At 54.4% G+C, this 25,841-nt stretch overlaps 1 protein-coding gene and 1 pseudogene across 10 annotated transcripts; both read right to left on the bottom strand.

The window, feature by feature from the left end:
- Positions 1-709: 709 nt before the first annotated feature.
- Positions 710-25,841, bottom strand: TPD52L2 (TPD52 like 2). 10 transcript variants are annotated; one of them, XM_055372728.2, is made up of 9 exons: positions 25,516-25,652; positions 21,931-22,076; positions 17,886-18,034; positions 15,851-15,910; positions 9,107-9,208; positions 5,854-5,880; positions 4,268-4,312; positions 2,991-3,039; positions 710-2,394 (listed from the first exon to the last, which is right to left on the bottom strand). In XM_055372728.2, the coding sequence occupies exons 1-9, from the start codon at positions 25,532-25,534 to the stop codon at positions 2,299-2,301; spliced, it is 693 nt and encodes a 230-aa protein (XP_055228703.1). In that variant the 5' UTR covers positions 25,535-25,652; the 3' UTR covers positions 710-2,298. The 10 variants fall into 10 exon arrangements, with proteins under 10 accessions (XP_055228703.1, XP_004062600.1, XP_004062602.1 ...); XM_004062552.5 differs by having other exon boundaries at positions 4,268-4,309; XM_055372731.2 differs by lacking the exon at positions 710-2,394 and adding an exon at positions 2,407-2,843.
- LOC129529071 (uncharacterized) lies at positions 9,215-15,844 on the bottom strand (annotated as a pseudogene).

The following is a 25,841-nucleotide window of genomic DNA, read 5'->3' as shown; positions in this document are numbered from 1 at the left end:
CCCAGACTGGAGTGCAGTGGCATGATCATAGCTCACTTGCAATCTCAACCTTCTGGACTCAAGGGACCCCCCCACCTCAGCCTCCTGAGTAGCTGGGACTACAGGTGTGCACCACCACACTCGGCTAATTATTTCACTTTTTTGTAGAGTCAGGGCCTGGCTACAATGCTCAAGCTGGTGTCAAACTCCCAGGCTCAAGTGATCCTCCCATCTTGGCCTTCCAAAGTCCTGAGCTTACAGACATGAGCCACCACACCCAGCCTACTGTTTTTAGTTGAGATGGAATCCCAGTATGCTGCCCAGGCTGGTCCTGAACTCCTGGGCTCAGGTGATCTGCCTCACCCTTCAGAATGGGGGAGACTACAGGTGTGCTCAGCAGCGGCTCAGTGCTTGCAGGGGCAGCTGGCGAAGCCTCTGGAGCTCCTGGCCCAACCTGGAGCCTGGTGAGCTCCTCCTCAGCCTCCTGGGGCTCAGTTTCAACTCCTCTTCCCAAGACGCTGGGTCTGACCTCACAGGTTGGCCATATACCATTCTCCCCTCACAGCTGGCTCCCCTTGTCCCAGCATTGAGGACCTGCCCTTTGTCTTTAGGACTGTCCCCTGCCTGCCTCTCCCAAGGGTGCGGACTCATTAGGGCAGGTACCGTGTGCCGGTTCATTTACCACTCTTATCATGGTCCTGAACGATACATCACACAAGCCGAGGCGGACTTTCCCCCAAAGGAATGCTTTATTGACAAATTACCCATTATTATAATAACTTTAAGGAAAAGATACATCAGTCAACACCCGCACAACCTGCCTTCATACCACACCCCACAGGCCGATTTTAACCCTGGACGAAGGGCACCGAGCGCTGGGGTTCCCTGGCCCCTGCATCTCTGTCGTGTGTGGAGTGCCATCCCCAAGGGGGTCTGAACTGTCCGGGGACACGGCTGTCAGAGGACACTTGCTCTACCGAACAGGACACCTTGAGCTGAGCAGCCTTCCCCTCCCGGGAGTGGCAGAGCCGGGCACACCACAGGCAGGCCCTCAGTGTCCTGCCAAAAGCCACTAAGGCACAGAGCTCCCCCTGCAGACCACGCCATCTGACATGCAGGGCCCCGGTGTGCGAGAGAGGCTGCTGGGGTGTGACCATTTAGTAACAGGAAGAGATCTTTGTAGCTCCTGAGAAAAAGACAACAGTAATCCTGGCTGATGCCCACGCCCCACCCTCCACCTGACCTGTGGGGTCGTTTCATCCCAAGTACAGCAAGCAGGAGGGTTGGAGTCACTGACGAATGCGAGCCGGGCCAGGCCCATGCAAAGGCAGCACTGAGAAGGGGGGCACAGTTCTTTTAAAGGGTGCTAAAGACAGGGTTTTCCTTCTCTTGGCCCCTCCCATTCCCAGAGGCTCAAGAGCCCTTTAGGGCAGGGCACGGGAGCCAGTAGGAGCTGCCACAGTTGAGAAGAGAAGCAGGTTTTGTACACTGGGATGAAGTGTGCGTGAAATAAAACACCTCAACTGGAAGAGGCTGCCACGCAGGCCAGGTGTAAAATTCCACACAATGCTCACAACCATTAAGGAACCCTCATCTATATACATATAAAAATTAGAAAGAAATAAAGCATAAGGCAATGTAAGGCTTGTATTTCAGCTTGAGTCCAAAGAAATAATATTCTATGAGGCTAAAGCTGCTTTGCCTAATTTAAACTTTTTGAAAAGTCCACTGCATTTAAAAAATAATGAATTTGCTTCCGTTAAAGCTAGATTCGCGTAACAATCAGGCAGCTGCTGAGGGTCAGTTTCCTTTCTGGGGGTCTCAGAAAATGGACAGTTTTCTCGTTCGGCATTTTGAGATAAAAAATTGCGTAACAGGTAGGACTTGCTGGGTGATTGCACTCCTTCTGTGAGTCAGGGAAGGAGGAGGAGGAAGAAGTCAGAAAATGCCACTTATTTTATGCTTAAAACTCTTCAATCCTTCAACATTCTGATGGGCTAACATGATTCCCAAAGGGAGCCTGGGCTTTGGCTCAATATTCTTTCAAACCCTCCGCCCTGTCCACTTCCTGCACCCCTAGGAAGGACAGCACAGTGATCTGTTTCATCTACAAACGTGAGTATAAAACATCTGTGTACAAGCCTGTGTTCTTTCAATTCATGTGAACGCGGCAGCCACATCTCCGCGTGGATGGGCAGGACTGTCCTCAGAGCCGGCTCTGCTCATCCGCCCTGGCTGGCTGCTCCGCTGAACAGAGCTACGGCTGTGATGCTGAGGCTGGGTTGCGTGTGCTCTGCAGCGGGGGAAGCAACCACAGGCTTAGAAAGGTGCAGGATCCGACAGGGGCTTGTCGCCACTCCCCGCTGAGGAAGGGAGGTTGTCACTGCCGTTCTCTCTGTCACCCACAACCTTAGACTACAGGAGAGAAAAGATGAAGACAGAAAAACCTGAGACAGAGCACACAACACAAGGCAGATCCCAGGCCCATGCTCAATGCTCTACAAAAGCTTATGTAACACGAACACTGCTCAGCAGGGACAGGGAGCAAATCACGGACGGGCACCAGCCCGAACAGGTCTCCAGAGAACGATGCCAAATGAAGACAGTGAATGCCAAAAAGCTGCACACTGTATCGTTCCATTTACGTGACATTCTTGAAATGACACAATTATACAAAGGGAGAGTGGACTAGGGGTTGCCGGGGGTAGGGCGGGAGGAAGGTCAGCATGGCCAAGAAGGTACCAGGAAGGGCAGTGGGGACCAGGAAGGGCAGTGTGGAGGCGTTCTGTGTCCTGAGTCAGTGCCAATGTCCTGGTGGGGAGGCTGCACTACAGGATTTTCCAAGATGTCGTCACAGGAGAGAACTGCGTAAAAGGCACAAGGAACCTCTCTGCATTACTTCCCACAACTGTATGTGAGTCTACAATGACTAAATGACTAATAATAAACAAGTTGCTGTAAGTAACAGGTCACACCTTACCAAGACCATCAAACAGTCCAGGTACAATTACCTTTATGGTCCCAACTCGGTCCTCAAAAGACTTGAAGGTCGCAGAGTTCCTTTAAAGAGAGAGGGAAGAGTGTCGGTGTCAAGAGGAGAGGGTTGTGCTGCTCTCCTAACTCGGAAGGGCCTCAGGGTTAGGGCCAGCCTCCAAAGGGTCCCTAACAACATCCCAAGATCTCATGGCAAAACTGTGAGACAGCCAGGTCATTCCGGAGACTCCCCAGGTCAAAAGTGAGGTCGGCCATGCCCAACAACCACAGGGACAGGTCCAGACGTCACACAAGGCAACTGGAAACCCCTTGACTGTGCAGCTGGGGAGATGTCGGCCCCTCTCTGTCATACCCTACAGGGACACCCTGGGCTCTTGTACTGAGGTTATGAAAAGTCTGTGCAGTTCTTCATGCACATCTCTCAGGGAAGCGAATGGAAGACCAAGGACACTTCTGGGACAGCAGAGTGATAAGGAGACAAGAGGAGAAAGCAGGCCAGCTCCATCCCACTCAGTCCCTCCCACACAAACAGATACCCCTCCCAGGCCCGGGGCCTCTAGAGGCCAGCACGTCTGCGACACCCAGCCAGAGTCCCCACAAGGAGAACAGGGCTCTCCTGAGAATCAGGGCGGTGCCTGACGGCGCAGGCACAGAATAGGGACCACAGTTCTGGGCTCTCCTGAGAATCAGGGCAGTGCCTCACGGCACAGGCACAGAATCCTGAGAATCAGGGTGGTGCCTGACAGGCACAGAATAAGGACCACAGCTCTGGGTGTTTCCGTGAAGGCTGAGACCGTGAAGTGTCCTGAGTGACAGCCCACCAGGGCAAGTGCCAGGATCTGTGTGCGAGCCCCTCGAACCCCACGTGCCGGGATCTGTGTGCGAGCCCCCCGAACCCCACGTGCCGGGATCTGTGTGCGAGCCCCCCGAACCCCACGTGCCGGGATGTGTGCGAGCCCCCTGAACCCCACGTGCCGGGATCTGTGTGCGAGCCCCCCGAACCCCACCCCACCCACTGCAGGCAGCCAGGGTCAGGACTTGGAAAGGACACGGCCCAGTTTGACACAAGGATCTCCTCTGGAGGCTGCAGGTGAAGAGCCTGACCCCCTACCAGCTCTTCCTCATCAGCCTAGAGGGGGTCTTTACCAGCCCTTAGCCATCAGAGGTTGCCAAGGGAATGGAGTCCTCAATTAATCCAGGAATATGGGAAGGGCAAGGTGTAACCGGCGGGAGCCGCCCCAACCCCCACCAGAGACACCCGGCTCTGGAGCCGCAGCGAGCAGGCATACATTACCTCATGGCTGGCATACTTATTGAGTGGCGGATGGAGTAGCTGCTGCTTGGAAGCATGGCAGAAGCAGAGAAGGAAGCAAGAGTTAACACCAAGATCCACACACAACCCCAACTTGGCAGGGATGGGCAGAGCTGGGATTCCCCCACTCCCAGCAGTTGGAGCGAGCTGCCTGTCCCTCCACACAATGCCCCCGAAGGAAACTCGACCCCAGGGTCCTCCCTTGGCCTCACGGGGGGCACCCCAAGTTGCCCAGCACATAGCACTGGGAGTGGGGAGAGCACTGCCATAGGAAGCTGTGAGGAGACCAGGCCTGGGCTTTTGAAAAGTATTTGGTACAAACAGCCTTCAGATGTCCTTACTTGACTTCGGCAAGTAAGGACCTTTTGGCAAAAGAGAAACCACCAGGTCAAGTAAAAACACAAGAAATCACAGATTGTTCTGGGCCTGGCTCTAGACCTCCCGGTTCCAGCAGAAGGGCACGTGCTGGCGGCGCCCCGGCTTGGCCTAGAGGAGCTTGCTCTGGTCTGCAGGAGGGCCCTTTGGGAGGCACACCTACGGGCTCTAGGGTAATAAACAAGACAAAACTCCAACTGAAGGAAAACAAGGAAACAGGACAGATGTTGAACAGGAAGGTGGTGAGAGTCGGCACAGCCCTCCCACGTGAAAAGGCTCCTTTTGAGGGCCCGGCGCAGTGGCTCACGCCTGTAATTCCAGCACTTTGGGAGGCCAAGGCGGGTGGATCACGAGGTCAGGAGATCGAGACCATGCTGGCCAACATGGTGAAACCCCGTCTCTACTAAAAATACAAAAATTAGCTGGGCGTGGTGGCTCATGCCTGTAATCCCAGCTACTCCGGAGCCTGAGGCAGGAGAACCGCTTGAACCAGGGAGCTGGAGGTTGCAGTGAGCCGAGATCACACCACTGTGCTCCAGCCTGGTGATAGAGCGAGACTCCATCAAAAAAAAGAAAAAAAAGGCCAGGCGCGGTGGCTCACGCTTGCAATCCCAGCACTTTGGGAAGCCGAGGCGGGCGGATCACGAGGTTAGGAGATCGAGACCACAGTGAAACCCCATCTCTACTAAAAATACAAAAAATTAGCCGGGCGTGGCGGCAGGCGCCTGTAGTCCCAGCTACTCGGAGAGGCTGAGGCAGGAGAATGGCGTGAACCCGGGAGGCGGAGCTTGCAATGAGCCGAGATCGCGCTGCTGCACTCCAGCCTGGGCGACAGAGCTAGACTCCGTATAAAAAAAAAAAAAAAAAAAGGCTCCTTTTCAGGAGTAAACTCAGGCCTGGACGCCAGGCCAGTTATTCGCAGACCCGGCAGCAGGCGGCCTGTGAGCCTGGGGGGAAGCACGAGGAGGGGGGACAGAAGGGCCAGGGGGTTCCGGGGGGCCTCTGCGTCGATCCCACGCTGCTGCTTTGTTCCCTGAGATGCAGCAACCGCCTGGCTGGCACTGCTGTCCTGGAAGGGGTGATCCCACTTTCACTGCCCTCTACTAGCACAGCCGCCCACGGGCCCTGCCGGAGCCCACCCTGCCCCAATCCAGAGAAGAGTCTTCCACAGGTGTGTCCAGGCTCAGCCTTACCTAAAGGAGTGTGAAAATGGATGAGCCCTGGAAGGTGGCAGCAGGAGAGAAGAGGAAACGAAGTGTAAGCAAGGGAGGCCAGCATCCACTCGCAGCCCTCCTCGGGGAGCCCCAGGGGAGGCCCCCTGCTCGTGCTCAGTCAGGCCCAGCAGGGGAAGACCCTCCAGGACGGCTCCTCCAGTCCGCACACCACCAGGGAGAGCAGCACTGTCTCCAGTCTCCTCAAGTCCTGACTCAACAGAAGGCTCTCGCAAGCTCATGACTAGCAACTGCTCAGCCTCATGGCTGTGCCCAAGAGGCCCCTGGGTCCACGCCCTGTCCACGCCTTATGCCCCAAGGCACACCTGTTTGGAGAAGCCACAGCACCTGGAGCACAACCGGCCCCATCCAGCAGCGCAAAGGTGTGAAATGTGCCACAGCATGACAGCTGGGCTTGGCCAGCTCCACAGAACGAGAGCGGCCCGTGTTCCCCAAATCGCGTCAGCTGAGGGAGCACACGCACCGCGGGAGGATGTGGGACACCCTTGGCGCCGAGCATTTCTGCTCTGCGCTCCATCCGTGCCCGCAGACGCCAACCTGGAAACCTGTGTGTCCAAGGGCAGCTGCTGCCACTCACTGAAGCCACGCCCACTCCGACACGGAGGGAGCCACTGAAGAACTGAGAAACACTCAACTCGCCCGAGGTCCTGAGAGGGCCGATGCCTCATCTGAGACCACGGAGTCAGACGGTGACCTGACCCTGGTGTAAACCCCCCACTCTGACCTGAATCCAGTTCCCTTCCTCCCATCCCCATCACCCATGCCCCAGGGCACACCAAAGGCCTCACAGACCGGGGCTGCCCTGGGACAGGCCCATCATGGACACGGGCGTTGGGCAGCTGTCCGGAGGGGCTTCCGCCCAAGAGTTAGCAGGGGTTCGCCGGGGTTCATCCAGCCCTAAACTCATGATATAAACCTCCCAGAACCCAATTTTCACTTTCAGGAAGTAGTGAGCTCACAACCTCAGTCTCTAAGTCAAGAGGTGAATGGGCCCAGACCTCAGAAACCACCTGTGACTGCTTGGGGAGAAGATGGGGATACACCAGGGGCTCCAGACGTCAGAGTTCCCACCACCACTACAAACATAAACGGAGGAGCAAGCAGGGCAAGACACACCAGCAAACAGGACCCTCCACGGGCACCGTGAACACGGCCAGCCAACTGGAGCGAGCTAGCTCCTCCCAGGTCAGCCTGAGGCCCCGCTCACCCAGCTGGCCCCACGTACCAGGGCACACGTGCAAACACGTGGCACAGTGTGGCTGGGCACACTGACAGCTGTGCCAGCGTCACTGCAACAGGAACTCTGCTCACTGCCAGCCATGCCCTGAGGCTACACGACACAGGGGACAGCTGCCAACCCCAGGACTGAGCAGAGAGCGAAAGCCTTTCTCCCCATCAGAGAAGGAGGAGCAGACAGAGAACCAGGACCGTGTCCCTGTGCTTCCAGAGAAAAACAGGACATACAAACAAATGCCCAGATCAAAACCCCAGGACTGGCTTGTGCACGGCTATTCCAATCAGTGCCAAGGGCTCCACATGCCCCTTGGATTTCCACCACGATGCTCTGAACAAACTCAAAAGGGAGTGTGGACACTAAGAGTGGGCAAACGCCTCCTGATGGCCGGCATAATTTAGGCACAACAGACACCTGTTACTTCCTGAAGATGCTCTGTGGTGAGACCAGCATTTTTGGGAAGAAAACAGCCCTGCGAGGCTGAGTTCAGCTGAAACTCAGGGGGTCCCTCCTGCGTCCAAAGCTCAGCAGTGGTAGGGAAGACCTGCATTTGTAGGGTGCCCCACAAGGACCCCCCAAGTCACAGCTGCTGGGGAGTTGGGAGCCTTGGGCGTGTGAGGGTGCACAGAGGAAACACACACATTGCATACTGATGACTGCAGCTTCTCCAGAGGTTTAAAACTTCTCGAAATAGAAGTTGCAGGGATGGGAAGGTAGATTACCTCAAAAAAACAAAAATAAAAGTGGGCACAGCTCCTGGGCAGTGGCCATCCCCTCTGCTTGGCAGGGTGGGTCCCTGGGTGTGTGTGGCCGTCTGTGTCCTGGCCTGTGGCTTAGTGGTCAGGGGAAAGCACTGGCACAGGACGACCCCCACCTGGCAACCACAGGCAGGGAGGCAGGACACACCTAACCTAAGGCAGGCAGGCAGGCAGGCAGGCAGGCAGGCAGGCAGGCAGGCAGGCAGGCAGGCAGGCAGGCAGGCAGGGAGGCAGGGAGGCAGCCCAGCAGGAGATGTACATATCTCTGAATCCTGCAGGGGCCACAAGAGGGGAAGAGGGGAGGGCTGGGTGGGGTCAGCACTGTGCTTCACACACTGGTCCTCTAGGAATCCTGCACCCATCTCTGCCAGGATTGGGTCAGAGCTACAGGGAGGCACTCCCTGAGATCCAAAAGCCAGAAGACCAGTTCTGAGAATGGGAAAGGGGTCAGGGCAGGGTGTGCAGCAGCACCCAGAAGTTGGGGCCAGGATGCTGTTGATGGTGACAACCTATATCATCCACTCCTACAACCCCTGTGAAAGAAGGCGTGCCCGAGGCCCAGCTGGGGTGCCCAGCCAAGCATCATACCCAGGCTTCTGGCTCAATCCCCTCATCACCATGCTGTAGTCAGGGAGCCTAGAACATGGAAGGAAGAGCAAACGTGCCAGCCACAAAGCGCCGGCCCCCTGCTCACTCCTTGGCCCCAGCCCTGCTTGCTGAGGGACCTCTGATGGCCAGGAGGCTTTCACCAGCCTCTGGGAGAGAAGGCTCATTCAGCGCCTCCTGGCGTCTGACTGCACTTTCTGAGACCTGGGAAACAACCTGAGGAAGTACCACACCAAGCCCCTGTCCTAGAGATGGTGGAGGACTGCGTCCCACGCTGACCTGACTCTGACCCCCAGGCTGGAGTCGCTGCCTCTCAGTGAAGCTTCAAGGTACAGACTCCTCCCTCACCAACCCCGAGCACCACAAGTTACCCAACAGCACTGGCAGCCAACCCTCCTTGAAGAACACAGCAATGGCAGAAAAGCAGCCAACGGGGATGGATGAACCTCCCAGGCAACGGTCTGCACACAGACTGGTCAGGGCCATGATGGATGGCCACATCCCTGAGCCAGTGCATCTGAGCCCTGATCTCCAGGCAGGCTTCCTGTAGCACCTCCAACACCTCACCTCACTCCTGGCCAGGTCTCAGGGCAGCAGAGTCAGGGTTGCGTCTCACCTCATGTCTCCAAGCTTCCTGCTGATGGCAGAGCCCACTGTGGACAGGGCAGCTGAAGTCTTCTGTCCTGCCTGTGAAAGAGTTTCCTGAGTCTTCTTGTAGCTGGAAGACACACCAGTTAAATCAACCAGACAGCATGGGCGGGTCACCACCCACAGCCAAGCAAACAAAGCACTGGGAGCACGCCCGAGGAAAACTGAGGAAAGGAGCTGGGCCAAGGGGTGGACACTCCCCAGGTGTCTACAGAGGGGGTGCAGGCCCAGAGCCCCTCGGCCCCCAGAGGCCCCTGCGGCAAGGAGCCGCCTGTGCATTGTTCGCTCACTGAGCTCTCGGCAACCCTGCCGAGTCTCGGCCCCCCAGCCCTGCAATGACGCTGCTTTCTCATCTCACAACCCAATTTCACCCCCTTGCCTGATACCCACTAAGCTCGCTTTCCTGTCTTCTCACAGCCCCTCTGACTACAGAGAACATGCCTCTTTTGCCTGCTAGAGCAGACGGGCCCCCTGAGGTGCACGCCTGGCAGGCAGTGCCAGAGCAGAAAGCCCTCTCAGTGCCCTGACCGGCCCATGCGTGCAAGTTTCCCTTTCCTCTTCCCAAATGAGACTGTGCTGAGGGGAGGAAATGCAAGCTCAACCACGTCTGTGGGGAACGAGCGTCACAGAGTGGCCATGCAGCCCGCAAGGTGCCCCTGCTCCAGACGGCGGGGCCCCGTGTGCCTTCGGAACATCGGACAGTTCCATTCCCAGGCCTCTTTTCACGCTGCAAGGGTCTGTCCTGGCCCCTAGTGAAGGCCCCGCTTCTATCCCCTCCAGCTCCCTCCAGTGTCCACCCACATGGGTACATCCCATCAAAGCAAAGCTCCAGGGCCTTGGCGTCTGCAGGACAGGCAAAGGGCAGCAGGCAGGATGCTGTGGCTGCAGGGATACTGTTGGGCCCACCATGACAGTCAACACCTGAAGTCGCTGGCCCTCATCCAGCTGCCACCATAAACACAAAACACAGCAGACTCTGACATAACAAAGTCCAAAATGCGAACCCACAGCCACCTTATCACAGCTCCTCCCTCAGTGAAGCCAGGGAACTCGAGGCTGAATGGAGATGGGCTCCCAGGACCATCTCGGCGTTACCAGTGCCAACCTGGAGAGCTGGCAAACCCAGCCAAGCCCTGAGTGGCATCTGGGATGACTGGCGCCAGAGAAGGCACAGGCTCCTCCTGCTCCCACTGGCGGCACCAGGTCCCAGCGATGGGCCTTCCGGAGCTCTTACTCACAGGCCCTCCCACCACTCCCTGCAGAAGGCCCGTGTGAGCTGAGTGCTACTACTCTCCAGCCCCCAAACAGCTGACAAGAGTGTGTGACCCACCAAGTGTGCCCTGGCAGCACATCCCAGCGCAGCTCTCTCATGCCCGCCCCCAGCCCAAGGCCTACCAGAGGATGCATTCTTTCTTTCTTTTTTTTTTTTTTTGAGACAAAGTCTCGCTCTGTCACTCAGGCTGGAGGGCAGTGGTGCAATTTCAGCTCACTACAACCTCCGCCTCCGGGTTCAAGAGATTCTCCAGCCTCAGCGTCCCAAGTAGCTGGGATTACAGGCACCCACCACCACGCCCTGCTAATTTTGTCTTTTTAGTACAGATAGGGTTTCACCATGTTGGCCAGGCTGGTCTTGAACTCCTGACCTCAGGTGAGCCACCCGCCTCAGCCTCCCGCAGTGCTGGGATGACAGGTGTGAGCCACCGCACCCAGCCCGCTGGGATGACAGGTGTGAGCCACCGCGCCCAGCCCAGAGGATGCACTTTCCCATCCAGACACCCACCCGCCTCAGCCTCCCACAGTGCTGGGATGACAGGTGTGAGCAACCGTGCCCAGCCCAGAGGATGCACTTTCCCATCCAGGCTCCGTGCAGCTGCAATCATGGCTGTTTTTAAATTTTTTCTTCTTTTATTAATAAAACACCAGTTATAAGTAACTAATGACCTGCTGCATTTAGTTTCAAAAACACAAATTATTATTATTTTTTTTTTTTTGAGACGGAGTCTTGCTCTGTAGCCCACGCTGGAGTGCAGTGGCGCGATCTTGGCTCACTGCAAGCTCTGCCTCCCGGGTTCACGCCATTCTCCTGCCTCAGCCTCCCGAGTAGCTGGGACTACAGGCGCCCGCCACCACATCCGGCTAATTTTTTTGTATTTTTGGTACAGACGGAGTTTCACCGTGTTAGCCAGGATGGTCTTTATCTCCTGACCTCGTGATCCGCCTGCCTCAGCCTCCAAAAGTGTTGGGATTACAGGTGTGAGCCACCGTGCCCGGCCCAAAAATACAAATTCTGAAGACATCTTTAACCTTGATTTTCCCTGAAATAACAAATGCATAAAACCATGTGAACATTCTGTGGTTCACTGAAGCAAAGTCACCTGCAGCAGAGGATTCTAAAGCACTCACAGCACCTGCATTTGTGCCCTAAGAGTGGGGATGGGGAAGCTGCACCTGCATTTGTGCCTAAAGAGTGGGGATGGGAAAGCTGCACCTGCATTTGTGCCCTAAGAGTGGGGATGGGAAAGCTGCACCTGCATTTGTGCCCTAAAAGTGGGGATGGGGAAGCTGCACCTACATTTGTGCCCTAAGAGTGGGGATGGGGAAGCTGCACCTGCATTTGTGCCCAAAGAGTGGGGATGAGGAAGCTGCACCTGCATTTGTGCCCTAAGAGTGGGGATGGGGAAGCTGCACCTCCATTTGTGCCCTAAGAGTGGGGATGGGGAAGCTGCACCTGCATTTGTGCCCTAAGAGTGGGGATGGGGAAGCTGCACCTGCATTTGTGCCCTAAGAGTGGGGATGGGGAAGCTGCACCTGCATTTGTGCCCTAAGAGTGGGGATGGGGAAGCTGCACCTGCATTTGTGCCCTAAGAGTGGGGATGGGGAAGCTGCACCTGCATTTGTGCCCTAAGAGTGGGGATGGGGAAGCTACACCTGCATTTGTGCCCTAAGAGTGGGGATGGGGAAGCTGCACCTGCATTTGTGCCCTAAGAGTGGGGATGGGGAAACCGAAGTTGGAGAGAAAACAACCGCCTGTGCCCGGCCTTCGGAATGAGATGTGGGGTCCTGAGCGTGACCTGTGGGTGGGTAAATGCCACCCACACAAGGAGGAGGGTCCTGAGGGACCCTCAGGACCCAATGACCACTGGCCACTGACACCAGGTGCCACTGTGATCAGTCCCTGCTGTGCCATAAACCACATTCAAGCCCCTGGGGGCCCCACAGCCCTCAGCATTGCTCGGGTGTGGAAATGAGGGGGTCACAAGGGAACCTCCTCTAGAAACAGGAACCTCCAAACTGGGATGGCCCTGGAAACAATGGGCATCACCTGCACAGCCTGAGGCCACCACCAGCGCCTCCCTGGCCTTCTCTTCCTACAGCAGGTCCCTGCCCAACAGCTGTGGCTCTGACCTCTCCCTTCCCCTTCTCAGTCCCATCCTGGGCCTCCAAGGTGGCGGCAGCAGCTGTGAGGCCCCCTTCCAAGGCTCACAGTGCTGCAGCCCTGTTCTGAGAGCCTCAAACACACAGGCACACACATTCCTCAGTGGACCAGAAGGCTGGGTTGTTATTACTCCATGACGGATGGGGAAGCTGAGCCCGGGAGGAAGGGGCAGGGGTCAGAGCCAGCATCTGCACCCAATAACTAGCTTCAGCTCTCCTTGAGAGCACCGGGCCGGGCAACCCCAGCCAGCAGCCATTTGGGAGTTCCTAAGACCTTCTAGGAAGAGAGCCCTGGACAGACAGCGGTTTTGTCCCACTGCCAGTGAGCTGTCCCCTGGGCAGCACAGGGCATCTGGGGGACATCCTTGCACCCCCCCTCCTCTCCTGAGTCTGTCTCTGGGGGCTGCCCCCACTCCCACTCAGGATGGACAAGTGATCCAGGCCTGGCCAGAGCACGCCACCTCCGAGGCCACAGCCATTAGTCCAGGGAGACCCATATGGGGCCACACTGTTGGACTGCAGCAGTGGGGGCAGGGACTTCTCTGCCAGGTGAGTGCTCCCACCTCCCTGTTTGGTTGATGCTACCTTGAGTCGTGCTTTCTGTCACCTGCAACCAAAACAACTCCAAGTGAACCAGCTCATAACTGCAGGATCTATATGATGCCCCTCTCAGCACTGAGGTTTTTAGTTACCTCTGCCTATAAATAGAATGCAACAGGCAATTGTTTCACCACTCGCAGAACACAGCTGCTCTCGTATTCAGACATGACCCACTGAGAATGTGGCCGCATTGCAGCCTCATGGGGCCAGGCACCAGCGCTATCCTCCACCCACCGGCCACGTTCTCCTTCCTGTCCATCCTCCAGGGCGCCAATGGCTGAAAGGATCTATAAACATGTGGGTCAGGATGCGGGGAGCTTTTACTGCCTTCCCCTGCAGAGCTCTGGGCAGTGGAGGTACATCTACAGCCCATCTCCTGAAGCTGACTAGGAGAGGCACTAGCCAGGAAGAGCACGCGCCATGGCCACATCCTCAGGCCCCACCTCCCGAGCCGCATCCCTTCCATCTGGGCTGTCCCGGCAGAAACCATCGCCCTCGGCCTGGGCCGTCTCACCAGAAACCATTGCCCTCGGCCTGGGCCGTCCCGGCAGAAACCACCGCCCTCGGCCTGGGCCTTCCCACCAGAAACCATCGCCCTCAGCCTGGGCCTTCCCGGCAGAAATGCTTCCACTCTGGAACCGTCAGTTGACAGCTCTCCCCACAGAACTCAGGGGAATGGCCTCGGCCAGGTGATGCACTGGCCATATGCTTCCATGCTGAGGTTTCTCCAGAGGGGTCAGGACGCTGAGTGTTGTAATAAGCTCTCTGAAACACTATTTATTTGAAATAGGATCCCGGCAGCTTTATGTCAGTTGGTTTTACAAAACAGCACTGAAGTCTCCTAAGACTATTTTCAGACTGAGTCTGCACTGTGCGTCTGCCTGATGCCCAAACTGCAAGGATGTCCGTCACTGTCCCAACCTGGGAACCATCTGCTGCCCAGCAAAGTCACTGTTCAACAGCCCGAGACACAGCCCACCAGGGTCCCTAGAACACCCAGCTCAGGCCGGGCGCAGTGTGTCACGCCTGTCATCCCAGCACTTTGGGAGGCCGAGATGGGCGGATCACGAGGTCAGGAAATCGAAACCATCCTGGCTAACACCATGAAACCCCGTCTCTACTAAAAATACAAAAAATTAGCCGGGCGTGGTGGTGGGCGCCTGTAATCCCAGCACTTTGGGAGGCTGAGGCAGGCGGATCACGAGGTCAGGAGATTGAGACCATCCTGGCTGACATGGTGAAACCCTGTCTCTACTAAAAATACAAAAAATTAGCCGGGCGTGGTGGCAGGCGCCTGTAGTCCCAGCTACTGGGGAGGCTGAGGCAGGAGAATGGTGTGAACCCGGGAGGCGGAGCTTGCAGTGAGCCGAGATGGCGCCACTGCACTCCAGCCTGGGCGACAGAGCGAGATGTCATCTCAAAAAAAAAAAAAAAAAACCCAGGGCAACATGCCATGAACCACCCGGGTCCCCAGAGCACCCAGATGTACAGCTGGCTGCTGTAGCCATGCCCACAAACCGCCCGGGTCCCTGGAATACCCACGGCAACATGCCATGAACCACCCAGGTCCCCAGAGCACCCAGATGTACAGCTGGCTGCTGTAGCCATGCCCACGAACCGCCCGGGTCCCTGGAATACCCAGGGCAACATGTCATGAACCACCCGGATCCCCAGAGCACCCAGATGTACAGCTGGCTGCTGTAGCCATGCCCACGAACCGCCCGGGTCCCTGGAATACCCGGGGCAACATGCTGAGAACTGCCCGGGGTTCCTGACACCAGCCTCCCACCGTGACACCAGACGCAAAGGCTCCACGTGCACGCAGTGCCAGCCTGGTCCCCCAGGACCTTCAAGACAAGCTCGGCAGCAACCGCTTCCTTTCAGCCCAACATGGGAGGACTTTCTGCCCATGTTCTGTGGCAACGATTACAGTGCTTCCTTCTAAATAACAGATGAAAAAATCCCACAGAGACTATTTAAAAATATTCCCCTCCTCAGTTTAAAGACGTTATAATCAGATCAGAGCACAAGTAAATGAAATGCTATTATCTAGTTTAAGGATCTCCAAATATTAGGAGTCACTCTGAACAACACCACTGACACACACATACAAAACTATCCACACTTGATCCACACTGGCTGATGCTCTGACAATGCAGTGCCTCCCAGATCGTGAGGATTTCAAATTTCCACCAGCATATCCTACACCATGCCCTCCACTCAAGAACTACCCCTAAAGGAGGAAAGGAATTCTGAGAACCGAACAGCTGGAGCTAAGCAGGGAAAAGGGTTAGGGTTAGAACAAACAAAAATTCGCCACCAACAAACCCAGGCCAAGTGGTGTTGTCCAGCTTGTGCACTGCCGGAAGCCAAGGAGCTCTATTAGATAGAGATACAGCCAGGACCAGTGCAGGCCTCTTACATAAGGGACGCATATCAGGCAGAGGGGAGTTTTAAGTGTGGTCAGGTGGCTGAGTGAGTTTCTCTCAGCTACTATTCCCTGTTCCACAAAAGTTTAAAGGATAGTTTACCTGAGAGAAGAAAAGTTATAGGAAGAAAAAATAGCCAGCAAATACCAAAACAAGCTTTGTGCCAAGTGTGCACAGCCCCCTTCCCTGACTGAGTGTCAGGAGGCGGAGAGGAGGAAGGAGGAGGTGCTGATGATTCAGGCACTCACAGGTCTGACTGGGTCACTTTCTCATTCCACTCTCCAAGTTTCTCAGAAGTTTTCACATAGCTAAAAACAGAAAGTCTACAGTGAATTATTTAGAAGAACAATTTTAACTCAGGCATCAAACTGCAGGTGAAGTTCCAGGGAAGACAGAGAGGGACCAGCTGGCAGGAACATCAACTCCACAGACGGCCCAAAAATGGGGTCCACTGCCTCAACCAGGCCCTGTGCAGGCCCCAGGCCGCCAGGTGAGCTGTGGGTATAGCGGAACTGATGTTCCCTTTTCTGTCACCTGGCAGTAGCCCCTGGTCTCTCGCTAGGAGATTCTTGGGCAACAGCACTGCTGTGGGGGACTGGAAGGGCACAGCCCACAGCTCCAAAACACCCTTGGGATTCAAAACTTACGATGTCCTAGGACAAAAACATGGGCCTCTCATATGTGAGATTTATGAAATGTGACCTGTTCTGTCTTTCTGTAGGAACATGGCTTCTGGGAAACATTCCACAGCCACCCCAACCTTGAAGGGTATGTTTCAGAGAAGCCACGTGGACAGGGCCAAGTGAGAAAGCAGCACTCCCCAAATTCAGAGCTGAGCGACATCTGGGGCAGGTGTCCCAGGGTTATAGGACCACGTCGTCATCGGGGAGGGTCAGAGTCCCTAGGGTTGTGGGACCATATGGTCCTATATATATATATGTATATATTTTTTTTTTGAGACAGAGTCTTGCTCTGTCACCCAGGCTGGAGGGCAGTGGCATAATTTTGGCTCACTGCAACCTCCGCCTCCCGGGTTAAAGAGATTCTCCTGCCTCAGCCTCCCCAGTAGCCGAGATCACAGGTGCGCACCACCACACCGAGCTAAATTTTTTTATTTTTTAGTAGAGACAGGGTTTCTCCATGTTGGTCAGGCTAGTCTTGAACTCCTAACCTCAAGTGATACACCCCCCTCAGCCTCCCAAAGTGCTGGGATTATAGGCATGAGCCACCATGCCCGGCCCATATGGCCATATCTGGGTCAGAGGCTGTGACCATGCCACATCCACAACAAGAACCACAGAAAAACTGCTCTTGCCAAGGACCTGATCAGTGATCTCTCAAGTCTGGACCCTGAAACACAGTTTTCCACCGGGACAACTAGCCAGTGTGTCTGCCTTTTTAGAACACGTATATAAGCCGGGTGTGGTGGCTCACACGTGTAATCCCAAGCATTTTAGGAGGCCAAAACAAGAGGATTGCTTGAGCCCAGAAATTTGAGACCAGCCTAGGTAACAAAGCAAGACCCTGTCTCTATAAAACGTGAAAAAATTAGCCAGGCATGGTGGCGCACGCCTGTCATCCCAGCTACGAGGGGGGTTGAGTTGGGAGGATTGCTTGAACCCAGGAGGTTGAGGTTGCAGTGAATCATGATTGCGCCACTGCACTCCAGCCTGGGTGACAGAGCGAAACCATCTCAAAAAAGAATAATAATAAATAAAAAAAAGGCCAGCGTGGTGGCTCATGCCTTTATTCCCAGCACTTTGGGAGGCTGAGGCGGGTGGATCACAAGGTCAGGAGTTCAAGACCAGCCTAGCCAACATGGTGAAACCCCATCTCTACTAAAAACACACACACACACACACACACACACACACAAATCAGCTGGGCGCGGTGGGAGGCGCCTGTAATCCCAGCTACTTGGGAGGCTGAGGCAGGAGAACTGCTTGAACCCAGGGGGCAGAGGTTGCAGCGAGCCAAGATCACGCCACTACACTCCAGCCTGGGCGACAGAGTGAGACTCTGTCTCAAAAAAAATAATAATAAATAAAGTACACAAAAACTTAAAAATAAATAAAACACATGTAGACACCAAGCTTTTTGAACAAACAAGGCACAGTCCCTGGGCCAAGGGCTCAGAGCCTCTCTCTGGCTCCTTGCAAACAGGCCACTCAACTCCACGGCTGCAACTCGTCCCTGGGCATGATGACGCCCCCCCACATGCCGGGGCACGTGTGGTGCCCGTTCTCTTCAGCCCCCAGGGGTGTGCCTGGGGCAGGTACCTACGCGCTAGAGACCTGCACGTCATGCCAGCTCCTGGACAGGTTCTGTTTCAGCCCCCCCAGGGTGGAGAGGCCCAGCCTCCTCTTGAGCTCTCCACAGTGCCTCTCCTTGGCTGCCAGGACCTGGCGCAGAGTGACAATTTCCTCTTCCACCTGCGAAGCATGCAGTTGACATGATGAGCCATCACTACTGCAGGAAGTGACTAACATCCTCATGCACAGTGCCACGAGTTACACAAGAACTTTCCGCTTACCGAAGCATTAACTCGTCCTAGGAATAATAGCATCTACAGCAGACATCTGATTTTTGGGTTTTCGTTTTTTTTTTTTTTTGAGATGGAGTTTTGCTCGTCGCCCAGGCTGGAATGCAATGGCACGACCTCGGCTCACCGCAACCTCTGCCTTTCAGGTTCAAGTGATTTTCCTGCCTCAGCCTCCCAAGTAGCTGGGATTACAGGCGTGTGCCACCCTGCCCGGCTAATTTTGTATTTTTAGTAGAGATGGGGTTTCACCATGTTGGTCAGGCTCGTCTCGAACTCCCAACCTCAGGTGATCCTCCCACCTCAGCCTCCCAAAGTGCTGGGATTACAGGCGTGAGCCACCGCGCCCAGCCAGCAGACATTTGTTTTTATCTGGTACTAGGAACTTGACTCCAGGGAACTGTCCCATGCCCCACAACTAAACGGCTGTGGGACAGCTACCAATCACCATGTCCATTTGTGGTCATGAGGAATGGCCCAGGATGACCATGCCAGGCTTGTCCGAGTTCTTTACTGGGACTGGGCATGGTATTAAAAAGGTGAAGACCGGCCGGGCGCAGTGGCGCATGCCTGTAATCCCAGCACTCTGGGAGGCCAAGGCGGGCGGATCACGAGGTCAGGAGATCGAGACCATCCTGGCTAACACAGTGAAACCCTGTCTCTACTAAAAAATACAAAAAATTAGCCAGGCATGGTGGCGGGCACCTGTAGTCCCAGCTACTTGGGAGGCTGAGGCAGGAGAATGGTGTGAATCCAGGAGGCAGAGCTTGTGGTGAGCCGAGATTGTGCCACTGCACTCCAGCCTGGGTGACAGAGCAAGACTCCACCTCAAAAAAAAAAAAAAAAACAAAAAACGGTGAAGACCCTGGCCGGGCACAGTGGCTCACGCCTGTAATCCCAGCACTTTGTGAGGCCAAAGCAGGCGGATTATCTGAGGTCAGGAGTTTGAGACCAGCCTGGCCAACATGACAAAACCCCGTCTCTACTAAAAATACAAAAATTAGCCAGGTATGGTGGTGCACGCCTGTAACCCCAGCTACTCGGGAGGCTGAGGCAGGAAAATTGTTTGAACCCAGGAGACAGAGGTTGCAGTGAGCCGAGATCATGCCACTGCACTCCAGCCTAGGTGACAGACCGAGACTGTTTCAAAAACAAACAAACAAACAAAAAACAGTGAGGATCCTTTTCCCTCAGGGCTCTCAGTCTGGGCTTGGACAATAGAAGCTGGAACTGTTGGCAGCCGAGCATCGTCTGCACTCATAGAATTCCATATGCAGGGAGGAGGAGGCAGATGGACAGTGACACAGGTGACAGAAAAAAACACCCTTAAGAAAACACTTGTGTTCCTGAGGTCAGTTCCAAACCTTGGCAAGAGTCAGTTACACAAACCAAAAGGTAAATTATCTTTTGTGCTTGACGTAGTTAGAACTGAGCAACAGAAAGATTCCTGATCATGAAGACTTGAACTTTCTCAGGTCTTTAAAAAAAAAAAAAAAAAAAAAAGAACATGACCTCTGAAAGAGGCATCATTCAAAGCTTTACCACTTTAGAATGAGTTCTCAGTATCTTCAGCTCGTATACGACTAGCTTCTCTTTAAAAATTCTCTTTCTTGGCCGGGCACGATGGCTCACGCCTGTAATCCCAGCACTGGGAGGCTGAGGCGGGCAGATCACCTGAGGTCAGGAGTCCGAGACCAGCCTGACCAATATGATGAAAGGCCGTCTCTACCAAAAATAAAAAAAATTAGCCAGGCATGGTGGCATGCGCCTGTAACCCCAGGTACTCGGGAGGCTGAGACAGGAGAATCACTTGAACCTGGGAGGCAGAGGCTGCAGTGAGCCAAGATCACACCATTCCACTCCAGCCTGGGCAACAAGAGCAAAACGTCTCAAAAAAAAAAAAAAAAAAAAAATCTTTCTTGCGTGTAATCCCAGCACTATGGGAGGCTGAGGCAGGCAGATTACCTGAGGTCTGGAGTTCGAGACCAACCTGGCCAACGTGGTGAAACTCTGTCTCTACTAAAAATACAAAAATTAGCCAGGTGTGGTGGCAGGCGTCTGTAATCCCACCTACTTGGGAGGCTGAGGCATGAAAATCACTTGAACCAGGGAGGCAGAGGCTCCAGTGAGCTGAGATCATGCCATTGCACTCCAGCCTGGGCGACAGAGCAAGACTCTGTCTCAAGAAAAACAACAAAAAAAAGCAATACAGAACTTCACCTTGTAGGGGCCAGGCACAGTGGCTCACACCTGTAATCCCAGCACTCTGGGAGGCCAAGGTGGGTGGATCACAAGATCCGGAGTTTGAGATCAGCCTGGCCAACATGGTGAAACTCTGTCTCTACTAAAAATACGAAAATTAGATGGGCAGGGAGGCACGCGCCTGTAATCCCAGATATTCCGGAGGCTGAGGCAGGAGAATCGCTTGAACCTGGGAGGCGGAGATTGCAGCGAGCCGAGATCACACCATTGCACTCCAGCCTGGGCGACAGGGCGAGACTCTGTCTCCAAAAAAAAAACAAACCCCATCTCGACTAAAAATACAAAAAAATTAGCCGGGCGTGGTGGTGGGCGCCTGTAGTCCCAGCTACTCAGGAGGCTGAGGCAGGAGAATGGCGTGAACCCGGGTGTTGGAGGTTGCAGTGAGCCGAGATTGCACCACTGCACTCCAGCCTGGGCGGCAGAGACTCCGACTCAAAAAAAAAAAAAGAACTTCACCTTACTGTAATTCAACTCTGAAAAAAACCTTGTGGATTTAGTTTCTAAACTCACATATTCTGAAGTTAAATGGAAAGTAAAGTGTCCTTGGACTTCCTGCTACTCTCCTTTAATCTTCTAGGCTAGAAATAGCTGTGTGATGTCCTCAGGATCTGAAACCTGGTCCTCAGGCTCAGTGGCACAACCAACCTTACTCAGACCTAGGCCTGGACCCAGATTCTGGAATTAAACCACATCACAGGGTGAAAAGAAAACTCTTGGCAGTTGGTTTGACTAAAAATTATGGTTGGAGGCTTTTGTTCTTAATTCCTACATTACTCTTAAGGGACTCTCACTTAAAGAAGATCACATAAATACTTTTTAGAAAAGAAGTTTTTGTTTTGTTTTTGAGACAGTCTCGCCCTGTCACCCAGGCTGCTGTGCAGGATGCAATCACAGCTCACTGAAGCCTTGACCTCCTGGCCTCAAGCAATCCTCTCACCTCAGCCTCCTGAGTAGCTGGGACTACAGGCACATGCCACCACACCTGGCTAATTTCGGGGGGTAGAGACAAGGTCTCACTGTGTTGCCCAGGCTGCTCTCAAACTCCTGGGCTCAAGTGATCTTCCCACCTTACCACCCTGTCCTCCTAAAGCACTGGAATTACAGGCATGAGCCACTGCATCCAGCCAAAATAAATATGTTTAAAAGAAAACTTAAGATCCAGGACAAGAAAGATTCATGGGGTCTTAAAAATGATTATCAAGTGTTAATTCCAACAGAGACACTCCCAGTAGATGGCTGCTCAGAGGCGGTTCATGTGTGAACAATCCTCAGGGAGCACTTAGGAAGGGCCAGGCACAGAGGTATGGGAAGGGAGTCATGCCCTGTCTCCACTGCCAGGTGGCTCTGAGTCCAGTGCATGGAGCTGGGCACATACAAAGAGAACCCCGTTATCAGTCAGAACACAGAGCAGGGTAGGTGACCACCCAGGGCAATTCCTCCCGAGAGTGGCCAGTACCCTGGCCTCTCACTAATCCAAGAGGGCCTTAACTCCAATTCACCCCAGGACAGACAGCCAAGCCACAGCACCTTGGTAAGCTCAGCCCTGAGCTCCTCCTCCTCAGCCTCTGTCAGACCCTCAACAGCAGGAGTCCGGGCAGCCACACCTGTGTCGACAGGAACATCCGTCATGGAGTCAGACAGCAGACCTTTGTTAGGAGAATTCAGGTTGATATCTGCCAGAGACAAAATGAGGCCACAAAGTGTCAAATAAGTTAGTTCCAAGTAAATACGGTAGAGGTCTCTAGCAGGACAAAAGCACAGGTGGGAGTGGGTGAGACCCTGGAGACTAACACCTCTTCTCTGAAAGGTCTGTGAGGACAGCATGGGCAGCAGACGAGGGCAGCCACACCTCAGGCCACCTGAGCTGAAAAGCCAATGCCACTTGTGCTGCTTCAGGGCACGACAAATGCCGGCCCAAGGCAGCCAAACCCGAATTCTGGCTTCCCAGTGAGAATACTATCTTCAGAGGCAGGAAACCCTTGCTACAGAGAAAGCAGCTCAATCTAACAGACCTTCCACCTTTTTTTTTTTTTGATGGAGTCTCACTCTGTCGCCCAAGCTGGAGTGCAATGGTGCGATCTCAGCTCACTGCAACCTCCGTCTCCCGGGTTCAAGTGATTCTCCTGTCTCAGCCTTCGAGTAGCTGGGATTACAGGCGGACGCCACCACGCTGGCTAATTTTTGTATTTTCAGTAGAGACGGGGTTTCGTCATGTCGGCCAGGCTGGTCTCCAATTCCCGACCTCGGGTGATCCGCCCGCCTTGGCCTCCCAAAGTGTTGGGATTACAGGTGTGAGCCACCGTACCCTGACAAATTTCCCCTTTTTTTAAAAAAAGGAACCTAATATGGTTAATATACACAATAAGCATCACTTTCCTCTCAACACATCTGACAGGGCAGATGCTAAAATTACGTACTAGGAGCACATGCTGCTCATTCAGCTCCTTCAGGGAGTCAGCAAAACAAAATTCCCTTTACTTACCTCCCGATTCTCATCCCACTGCCAGAAGGCCGCCAGCAGGCGGAGAGGTGCAGAGCAGCGTGCTGCCGCCACACACCTCAACTACACCCAGATCACATTCAAATTCCTGCAGCCACTGTTTTTTCTTCATGTCAAATGCATCTTCCTGACTACCCTAAAAGTCTACAAGATTTCATATAAGGAAAAACAGTCTATTTCGATTCTCTCCAAATCCAAGCACATGACTATTGTAACACTTTCCCTGTTGACCAAAACATTCTGAAAAGAAACAGGCTTACTGCCGGGCGCAGTGGCTCATGCCTATAATCCCAGCACTTTTGGAGGCCAAGGCAGGTGGATCACATGAGGTCAGGAGTTCGAGACCAGCTTGACCAAAATGGTGAAACCCCGTCTCTACTAAAAATACAAAATTAGTTAGCGTGGTGGCACGCGCCTGTAGTTCCCAGCTACTTGGGAGGCTGAGGCAGGAGAATCACTTGAACCCGGGAGATTACAGGCGTTGAGCCACCACACCCGGCCAAAAAAAAATTCTTTTTTTAAAAAAAAAAAGAAGAAAAACTGGTCGGGCGGGGTGGCTCACGCCTGTAATCCCAGCACTTTGGGAGGCTGAGGCGGGCAGATCACCTGAGGTCAGGAGTTCAAGACCAGCCTGGCCAATATGGTGAAACCCCGTCTCTACTCTTTTTTTTTTTTTTGAGACTGTCTCAAAAAAAAAAAAAAGAAAAGAAAAGAAAAAGAAAAAAAAACTATGCCTTTTAAAAGACAACACAAAGAAACCAGATTAAATGCACTTAGCAAAGATACTCTTCTTAAAAGCTGGCTGTATCTCACTCCCTTCAAATGTCCCATAGGACTGGAGCCGTGCACTTCCTTGGCACTCGACAAACGCTTACTAAACGAAGCGTATCCACTTTTTTATCCACTGATTCTCTTTTTTTTTTTTTTTTTTTAGACGAGTCTTACTCTGTCGCCCAGGCTGGAGTGCAGTGGCATGATCTCCGCTCACTGCAACCTCCACCCCCTGGGTTCAATCGATTCTCCTGCCTCAGCCTCCCAAGTAGCTGGGACTACAGGAGCGCACCACCATGCCCAGCTAATTTTTTTATTTTTAGTAGAGATGGGGTTTTGGCACGTTGGTCAGGCTGGTCTCAAACTCCTGACCTCAAGTGATCCACTGGCCTCGGCCTCCCAACGTGTTAGAATTACAGGCGTAAGCCACCGAGCCCAGCCTTTCTCTTCTATTTAAAAAAAGACAAATGAGACTGGGCACAATGGCTCACACCTGTAATCCCAGCACTTTGGGAGGCCGAGGTAAGCAGATCACGAGGTCAGGGGATCAAGACCATCCTGGCTAACAGTGAAACCCCGTCTCTACTAAAGATACAAAAAATTAGCCGGGCATGATGGCGGGCGCCTGTAGTCCCAGCTAGTTGGGAGGCTGAGGCAGGAGAATGGCAGTGAACCCGGGAGGCGGAGCTTGCAGTGAGCCGAGATCTAGCCACTGCGCTCCAGCCTGGGCGACAGAGTGAGACTCCATCTCAAAAAAACAAAAACAAACAAACAAAAAACACCCTCCAGAATAATGCAGCACCTAGAAATTATAAAGCTTAATATGTAGCCGGGCACAGTGGCTCACGCCTGTAATCCCAGCACTTTGGGAGGCTGAGGCGGGCGGATCACAAGGTCAAGTGATCGAGACCATCCTGGGCAACACGGTGAAACCCTGCCTCTACTAAAAATACAAAAATTAGCTGGGCGTGTTGGCGCGCGCCTGTAGTCCCAGCTACTCAGGAGGCTGAGGCAGCAGAATCGCTTGAACCCGGGAGGTCGAGGTTGCAATGAGCTGAGATCGCGCCACTGCACTCCAGCCTGGCGACAGAGCAAGACTCCGTCTCAAAAAAAGAAAGAAAGAAAGAAAGAAATTTAGCATCCCTCTCTAGAGCCCCAAAATGGAAGGCAGACTTGTATCATCTTCTCAAGATTTTAACCTCCTGGGCTCGCTCCACGCCCCTCAGTGGCCATCTCATACTGCTCTGGGGCGACTGTTCTGGAAACAGGCCTGGTATGCTGGGTGTGCCCCTGACTCACTCCACCCCCTCTCCATGAGGCAACAACCCCTAAGCAGGCTGAGCTCCGAGCAGAGTTGCTGCCCAAGGGGAGCTCTGCTGAACGCGAAGACCCCTTCTCTGCTCGGGAGCCGCCCTCAGCACCTCGGACTGGGTCCAGGGCCAGAGAGCGTGAACCCGAGGGCCTCGCGCAGGGACCGGGGGGTGGCAGAGCAAGCAAGAGCAGGGCACGGGGTGGGCGGCATAAGCGAGACCTGCTGGGAGCGAGAGAACCCAAACTACGGGAGCAACGGCGGGCGCCAGGGAACCACACCTCGGAACGGTCCCAGGAGAGACCAGGAGGGCGGCTGGAGAGAGCCCAGGAAGCGGTCTGGGCCGCGGGCAAAAGACACACACCACGACCATCATAAGCTTCGAGGTCAGTGGCCCGGGAGCTGAAGAGGGGCCGCGGGGTGGGTGAACAGAGACCGAGAGGGCAGAGAGTCGCAGACGCGACCCCGGGAGACGGAGAACAACGGGCAGCCTGGGCCCATCTGCGGCGGAGGCGCCGGGCCCCGCAGGTACCTTGGCCGGCGGAGTCCATGTTCGGGCGGCGTCCGGACCGCTGTCGCGGGCGCTATGGGAGCCGAGCGGGCGGCGCCGGGAGAAGCTCGCCGCGTACACACTAGCCAGCGGAACTGCTCAGCCCCGCGGCGTTTCGTAATCCGCGATGCGACGGCTACTTCCGCCCGGGCACGTGCTCCGCCTTCTTCCCGCCCCCACCAGTGATATCCAATGAGAGCGTCGTTTGGCCTGTCCTGGTTTACCCGACTCAACCTGATAGGCCGAAACTGCGGGCGAACCAGGAAAGGGAGGCGTGGTTTGGCGGGAATCCATTCCAGGTTGACTCC

This window comes from Gorilla gorilla, chromosome 21 (genome assembly GCF_029281585.2).
Source record: "Gorilla gorilla gorilla isolate KB3781 chromosome 21, NHGRI_mGorGor1-v2.1_pri, whole genome shotgun sequence".
Taxonomy (NCBI): domain Eukaryota; kingdom Metazoa; phylum Chordata; class Mammalia; order Primates; family Hominidae; genus Gorilla; species Gorilla gorilla.
The sequence above is the reverse complement of the archived record's forward strand: the minus strand, read 5'-3'. Positions and strand labels throughout refer to the sequence as shown.

Coding starts and splice junctions, on each gene's coding strand:
- TPD52L2 (XM_055372728.2), bottom strand. Junction 9,209..15,850: donor AAAGTGACCCAGTCAGACCT/GTGAGTGCCTGA, acceptor TGTGTCTTCCAG/CTACAAGAAGACTCAGGAAA. Junction 3,040..4,267: donor ATAAGTATGCCAGCCATGAG/GTAATGTATGCC, acceptor CTCTCTTTAAAG/GAACTCTGCGACCTTCAAGT.